The sequence below is a fragment of the Encephalitozoon intestinalis genome (genome assembly GCF_000146465.1).
Source record: "Encephalitozoon intestinalis ATCC 50506 chromosome IX sequence".
In the NCBI taxonomy this organism is placed as follows: Eukaryota; Fungi; Microsporidia; family Unikaryonidae; genus Encephalitozoon; species Encephalitozoon intestinalis.
In genome coordinates this window covers 226,117-233,397 of record NC_014423.1, presented here as the reverse complement: position 1 = coordinate 233,397, position 7,281 = coordinate 226,117, and the positions used below count along the sequence as shown (strand labels likewise).

General features: G+C 35.9%; 5 protein-coding genes across 5 annotated transcripts; 4 read left to right on the top strand and 1 right to left on the bottom strand.

The window, feature by feature from the left end:
* Positions 1 to 9: 9 nt before the first annotated feature.
* On the top strand, positions 10 to 771 carry Eint_092060 (uncharacterized protein; the record flags this gene model as incomplete). Its single annotated transcript, XM_003073646.1, has 1 exon — positions 10 to 771. The coding sequence occupies one exon, from the start codon at positions 10 to 12 to the stop codon at positions 769 to 771; it is 762 nt and encodes a 253-aa protein (XP_003073692.1).
* Positions 772 to 1,268: 497 nt separating this feature from the next.
* Eint_092050 (uncharacterized protein) lies at positions 1,269 to 2,294 on the top strand (the record flags this gene model as incomplete). The annotated part of the gene is made up of 1 exon (XM_003073645.2): positions 1,269 to 2,294. One exon carries the CDS (start codon positions 1,269 to 1,271, stop codon positions 2,292 to 2,294), a length of 1,026 nt encoding a protein of 341 aa, XP_003073691.2.
* A 38-nt stretch (positions 2,295 to 2,332) lies between these two features.
* Positions 2,333 to 3,088, bottom strand: Eint_092040 (uncharacterized protein; the record flags this gene model as incomplete). The annotated part of the gene is made up of 1 exon (XM_003073644.1): positions 2,333 to 3,088. The coding sequence occupies one exon, from the start codon at positions 3,086 to 3,088 to the stop codon at positions 2,333 to 2,335; it is 756 nt and encodes a 251-aa protein (XP_003073690.1).
* A 164-nt stretch (positions 3,089 to 3,252) lies between these two features.
* Positions 3,253 to 3,846, top strand: Eint_092030 (uncharacterized protein; the record flags this gene model as incomplete). The annotated part of the gene is made up of 1 exon (XM_003073643.1): positions 3,253 to 3,846. One exon carries the CDS (start codon positions 3,253 to 3,255, stop codon positions 3,844 to 3,846), a length of 594 nt encoding a protein of 197 aa, XP_003073689.1.
* Positions 3,847 to 4,020: 174 nt separating this feature from the next.
* Positions 4,021 to 7,281, top strand: Eint_092020 (myosin heavy chain; the record flags this gene model as incomplete). Its single annotated transcript, XM_003073642.2, has 1 exon — positions 4,021 to 7,281. One exon carries the CDS (start codon positions 4,021 to 4,023, stop codon positions 7,279 to 7,281), a length of 3,261 nt encoding a protein of 1,086 aa, XP_003073688.2.

Below are 7,281 nucleotides of genomic sequence, written 5' to 3'. Positions count from 1 at the left end.
CATATGAATATGAGTTCAATTTTCATTACTGAGTTGGCTTCTACACCTATGTACACCTATCATGAGAACTCTAAACGGGAATCCTATTGGTCTCCAGATCTATACAGCCACCTCGGTACCTCTATATCCATCTTAATTCCTCTACTCATGTTTCTAATCTTTGGGGAGAATACCCTTAAGGACAATTCCTTTATCAGATTCCTATTTTTTGCTATTCCACTGCTTCAGTTAACTTTTCTAAACTTCTGCTTATTTTCTACCATCAATAACTCCAACACGATGTCTATATTCCATTCAATCCTCCATTCAGTTCTCAAGTTTCTCCTCATTCTATTCTCCATCCTCCCCTTTCTTTTAATTTTTATGTTTCCTCTTCTCAAACCAGAGAACATCAAAGTTCTTTCTTCCTCTTCATTGTTCCTTCTGTCAATTACCTACTTCTTCTTTACCTCTTTATCTCCTATTCCCAGCACCATTCAATTCTCTGGCTCTGCTATCGATGCCCTAGCTGGTTTTTCGCTTCTTTTAATTTTTTTCCTTAAAAGAAACCATCTCCTTCTCTTCCACCTTTTCCTCTTTCTCTTTACCCTATTCAAGTTTCTCAGGTTCAAATATTCCCCTCCAAAGAATATTGAGACTACTCCCTGGAGACAAATCCTCTTTGTTCTTATTTTCACCGTTCTTACCGTAGTTTATCTATTCATATCACTTCTTTTCTTCCTCTTCATTACCAAAAATCTCTTCTCTCTTGCTGTTAAAAAAATTCTTTGAATTTTCCTACTTGAATAAACAAGAGTCTTGATAAAATACAATCTTTTACATTTTATCTTTTATTTCAGGTCATTACCCTATCTGAAGGGAACCTCTAATATCTTTAACTAGTTCCTTCTCGAAAACTTTATAAATTTAATATTATAGGAAACAATCTTTAATAAATATAAGAAATCTTCGATATTATGCGCCTTAAAGAAATGCATTAAGAACCTCTTGAAGTGGGCTATAAGAAGGACTCAATAAAGAAATAATAAGATGACTCTACAAAGTACAAGTTGATATGAATTTTCCTTCCATAGCATTCAGAGAAAGAAGAGATTTGCATACTCTCTATTCTTTGATTAATTGCTGGAATGAACTGCCGTACAAGACTAATATACAGGAAACAAAGATATGGAAAAATCCCTTTCAGAAATGCATATATATTTCGACATTTAATACATGTTTTAACTTGAAACACGGGAGTTATAAAGCAGAGCTCTTAATGTAAATAAATGGAGGACGATGGTTTTTTAGACAACACGAAGATTCTTTCGTACACAAATGAAGCAGTGTTTTCCCTACTACTTCTTGTCTTTGCGGTTTGGAGATCTACAAGGAGTACTATGCCCAGTTACAATATATTTAGAGGAAAATTACGAAGTCTTGGCTCCATTTTTGCGCTGTCCTCTATATTTTTATCTGGAATTTACATATGCATTGTTACGTATCTCAGCACTAAACTTGAAATAGACAAAGCAAACATAGAGCTTGTTGGATGGCTTGATGCAAACTATCCAGTAAGATACAAGGATTTCAAAGCCGATCTTGTGTATCTTTTGAATATTTCCCTTATCGGGTCCAGAATCTTGAGGATGTCTTCGGTATTTCTTTTGATTGGGCTTTGGGGGCCTTGTGCATACTCGGTATTCAATGGAGGAGATAGGCCTTTTGATATATTTAAGTCCAGCTCGACTGGGACTAGAACCTTTGTGGCCAAGTCCATGTTTAACACGTCTGTTGTTACATTTTCTAAGATATATGCAATCTTAAGAGCCCCGGCTCTTTTGTATTATTACTATAGCAGATCAAGACTGATGGGGGAGAAGACTGCAGTTTTTATAGAATCATTTCTCCTTGGGAATGAGGTATATCTTTCTGTGGCATTGCTTCTGATTCTCCGAACAAAACACAGTTTTCTATCTGAGTACAAGTCTCTTGACAGTACGAATCTATTAAGCTTCTGCCTCATGTTCCACGGGTTTCTTACTTATACTATTAACACAGTGGCAATCCCATTTGAAATGACAGACTTACACCATCAAATCCAGCAAAGTTTAAGCTTGGGAGCCAGATTAATACTTGATATGCTTCTGATATCTATGTTCTGTCCCATAAGGGATCAATTATTTGATAATTCCTCGGACAGATATGAAAAGAATTTTGAGATAACAAGAATCACGCGACTAGAAGATGAAGGACCTATAGTTCAAGAAATTGAAAGTGTTATTGAGTTTGAAGAAAAGGAAATAGGCAAATAAATAAACGGTTTTACTTAATATCAAAATTTCAGTAGCTCTTAAAACCTAGGTTTCTCCATACAACATTCAACCTTCTCCAATGTTTTTATAAATGCGGTTTCCTCTCTTCTGATTGTACTGAAACATAGCTTTTTTTTGAAGTTTTGCCGTATTTTGTACTTATGAAGTAATATAAAGTTTTTGAGCCTACACTTATGTACATCACTTATCCTCTCAAGGATGTAATATATTTCCACGGCATCTTTGAAACAATCTTTGCAGATATGATGATCTTTATCACTAGCATTTTCGGGTATCCTACTACGAAAGGGAGATTCTATTTCTGCTGCCTCTATCACCTCATCGTTACTTTCTGATGAGCTTTGCTCCTCTTCAATATCTTTGTACGAGCTATTATACAGGTCACTAGTTAAAATTAAAAAGTTCTTTTCTTCCTGTAGGCTATTGCCATCTCTAACCTTCCAATTGGCTTCGCAATCAAGTTCTATGGATTTATCCGTAGATTTACTAGGAGCTTCTTCATTCAATTTTTTTGGTTTGATATCAATATGTCTTTCTATTGGGATATTGTTTGAAAGAAGAAAAAAGCTTGATACATTATTTTTGTTTTCCTGATACTTTTGATGAAGCAATCTCTGCCTGGGTGTGAGTCTTGAAAGGTCTGTTTCCTCGTAGATTGATCTTGAGAGAATGCATTTTGAAGGTCGTTCCTTCCTTTTAACTCTCTTTTTCAAGGGCTCTAATGGCTCCAGCGACCTAGGAGATGGAAGAAATGATCTTATTTTATCTATCATTATCCCCTTTGAGTTCCGTGAATTATATCTATCCTTGGAGGGAATTTCCGATATTTGGCGGTATATTCCATAAGGATCTTCGGTCTTATTTTGTTTTATTTCTGATTAAGTTGAAACTAATGGTTTTGTAATTACTATTGAAAACAACAGAAACCGGGAAAACTATGAACTCCGAAAATAATAGCAGCATATTAGCAACCATACAGGGCAGATATAAATTTAGATCCAAGACCCTTGATTATTCCACATCCTTTTACCCCGATAGATTTACGATTCTCTATAAAGATCGAAAAGTGGGGGAAGTTTCTTATGAAAACATTTTGAGAGTTGAAAAAAATAGAGAAGGTTTGAAGTTCGGCCTGAGAAACGGAGTGTGGATAAAGATACCATGTGCATCGGATGATAAAAGAAAAATCTTTCGTATATTCAAGGCCAAAAAGCTTGGGGGAATTATGAGTCAGAATGACATAATGGGCTTGGCACTTGTGGAATTTGCTGATTTGAAATTTCTAGTTCCTCTTGCAAGTATGTGTTTCTCAGACTTTAAGAAAAGCGTAATCAAGAAGATTGGAAGCCATTTTCTCCCATCTCAGAGTCTTGATTTTGTGAGTTTAGACCATTACAATGAATTTTCCCTCTTTATTAAGGACAAGGATTCGCTTGTAATATTTGAAAATGATGACGATCTCTTGTGCAGCCTTTTATACTTTGAAAAGAAATTAGATGTAGTAGTTAAACATGTACCTAGAACGTCTTAAAGACAAATAGAGCATCAGATGATTTGTTTGGCGTTGCTGCTATCAGTTCTATTAAATGGTTCACCGTTAGATTTTATTTCATTGGTTCTGGAACTGTTTAAATCTCTTTCAATCAGCGCTTTTAGAGGTTATTGGTCCTTTAGAAAACAAAAGAAGAGGTCCTTATGTCCTAAGATGGAAAACGACGACCTATGCGAACTAGGAGATCTGGATGGAAATGTTATTTCCGACATACTTGAGAAGAGATATGCATCTGGGAAGATCTATACAAGATCAGGGCTGGTATTTCTAGCTCTTAATCCGTACGAAAACCTCAATCCTTCTATAAAAGAAATCATGCAGTCGCCTGCTGATTATGCTTATAGCTATCCACATATTTATGGAGTGGCAGAGTCTGCATATCAGGATTTGTTTATCCATGGAAACCAAACTATTGTGATTAGTGGGGAATCAGGTTCGGGAAAAACCGAAAACGCAAAGCTGATTATAAAGTACTTGATAGAGAGAACTGCAAGTAGTGCCTCGATCGAAAGGAACATAGCAGCAGCAAATGCTATTTTAGAGGCATTTGGAAATGCCCAGACAATTCTTAATGACAATAGTTCGAGGTTTGGAAAGAGAATTAAGGTAATGTTCAATGGAAAAATAACAGGAGCCAAATTTGAAACATATCTCCTCGAAAAAAGTAGAGTAACGCACCATGAAATTGGAGAAAAAAACTTTCATATATTCTACCAATTCTGTGCATCTAAAGGTTTAAATCTTAAGAACGACTTTATTGACACTTCAAGTCTTGTAGGAAATAAGGAATATTCTATGCGTTTGTCAAAAGAATACGCGGCAACACGTTCGGCAATGGAAAGTGTGGGGGTGGCTTGCATAAACAAGATTGAAGATTGTCTTTTAGGAATTTTATATTTAGGATCCATTCAATTTGGAGGAGATGGGATTTTGAAGGTTGTGAGGAACGAATGTTTTAAAGAATTCTGTAAGCTTCATGATATTCAAGAGGATGCATTTGAAGAATCTCTTGTCAAGTTTTCTATTCAAGTTAAGGGAGAAACCATTGAAGTCTTCAACACTTTGAAACAAGCAGTTACAATAAGAAACTCGATGGCTCGGTTGTTGTATTCCAATATATTCAATTATATTACATCGTCTATAAATAACTGCCTGAGCGGGAATGGAGAGCTTTTTATATCTGTCCTAGATATATTCGGATTTGAGATTTTTGAAAAGAACGGGCTTGATCAGCTTTGCATAAACTGGACGAACGAAAAGATACAGAATGATTTTATTAGGAAGGTTTTCCGAGGAAAACAAGAAATGTACAAGAAAGAGGGAATTGAATGGAGAGATGTTGAGTTCTTTGACAACAATCAATGTATCCTAGACTTTGAGAAGCCTTGTGGACTTATGGATTTAATAAGTGAGGAGAGTTTTAATGCCTGGGGAAATGTTCAGAACCTAAGTATGAAGATAAAAAATTATCTAAAAGGAAATATTAGAACCAAGGCCGACGACAAGATAGTTGTGTCTCACTATGCTGGAGATGTAGAATACGACTTAAGATCTTTTCTAGACAAGAACAGAGAAAGAGGAAACCTGAAAATTTTCGAAAATCCCCTTATTATTCATGAAGAAAATAAGGAAGATTTGGTTAAGTACTTTAAAGATTCCATGAACAATCTGCTTCATTCTATAAACGAAACACAGACAAAGTATATTAAATGTATAAGGCCGAATGCACAGAAGAAACCAAAGCTATTTGACAGGCCATTGATAGCAAAGCAACTTGCCGAGTGTGGTGTCCTAGAAACAATAAGAATAAGTAAGCAATGTTTCCCTCAGGAGATACAAAAGAACGAGTTTGAAACCCGTTACGAAGTCCTTGGATCCACCACATTTGAAATGGTGACGGTGAAAAAAGGGAAGAGCAGATACTTCATGAGTAATGAGAGCCTAAGGATTTTAGAGATTCGTAGATCTCTATTTTATGAAGAATGTTTTAGAAATATAAAGAATGCATTGAGGAGCTATTTGAATAACCATAACTGTGATAAAAAGCAAAGAATCATGTTTGTAAATGAGCCTGTGGTCGCAGAAAGCTCTGTTTCGATTGAAAGCAATTCTGTAGAGCTTATGATAGATAAAGGATATAATACTACAGATCCCTGCAATGCACAGGAAGATAATAGAAAACAGAGAAGCTACAAAGAAATCATACGGGATTTGGAGTTAAAGATAGAAAAGTATAAAAAGTTCTGCGAAGCTCCTTGTAGGAATTGTAAATCTCTTGAACTGAAGTATAGATTTCAAAGTGAAGCTTTAAAGAAAAAAAATATGATTGAACTGGAACTTGAGAAATACAAGGCAAAGGTTGAGGACCTGGAAAAACGCCTTTCCGAAAAAGAGGAGGATGACGACTCCCACATGAGTGTATCATTTACCAATGCCTACAATGTGTTCAATTGCTTGGTACAGCTTTATCTGGAATTTGTCCCTACATTTTCTAATGAGGAAGTGCCAAAACCTGAAATTCTAGGGCTTGCTCATTCTGCATTCTATGCCGTAAACAAGCTTGGGAAGAATATAGTGGAAAGTACTGCTTGTATGATGAATGAGATCAATCTTCAACTACATATGTTTGAAAGAAACATACATAAGGTTTCTTTTATACTATCAAATCTCATTGAATATGAAAACATACTTCGTGGATACGGTGTTAACAATGTGGAAGAAGTTAAGAGCCTTATATCCATTCTGTTCAAACATCTTTGCGAGCTTCAAAGAAGCTTTCTTCTTGAAGTCCTGCCACATGCTGTCCTAGAACACCAGCAGCTGTCCAAATTCAAGTGTAGCGAGGGATATTTCAAAAAACTATTCAAACCTCCTCACATCTCCAAACTCATACATCTCTTGGAATATTTCTACCACCAGATGTCCTACTATTACATTCCAGACCCATATATCATGGAGTCCATCAATTATCTTTTGAAGACCATCAATATTTCTGTTTTCAACGAGATCCTTGTTAAAAAGAATTTCCTGTCTTTCAATAGAGGCGTCCAGATAAACTACAACATAAACGAAATAGATAAGTTCTGCAGGAGCATAAACTATCTGGAGGGGATGTTTAACCTATCTCATACTACAGCTATAATAAGGCTTATCAATCTTGTTGAGTCTCGAGCGACGGCAGACCTGATTTTGGACGAATGCTCTATTTTGAATTGTCTCCAGATAAATGAAATTGTATCTAAACTCGATGCAGAGGCTTCATACTTTTTTGGAAATGACAACAGGAATGACAAATTTATCTCTGATCCAACTGTAACTCTTCCCTCGTACACGGGGGTCTCTTCTCACGCTTTCATATGCCCCAGATACTTGCCATCAGAAAGCTTACTGTCTATTCTGAAATCAATAAGATAG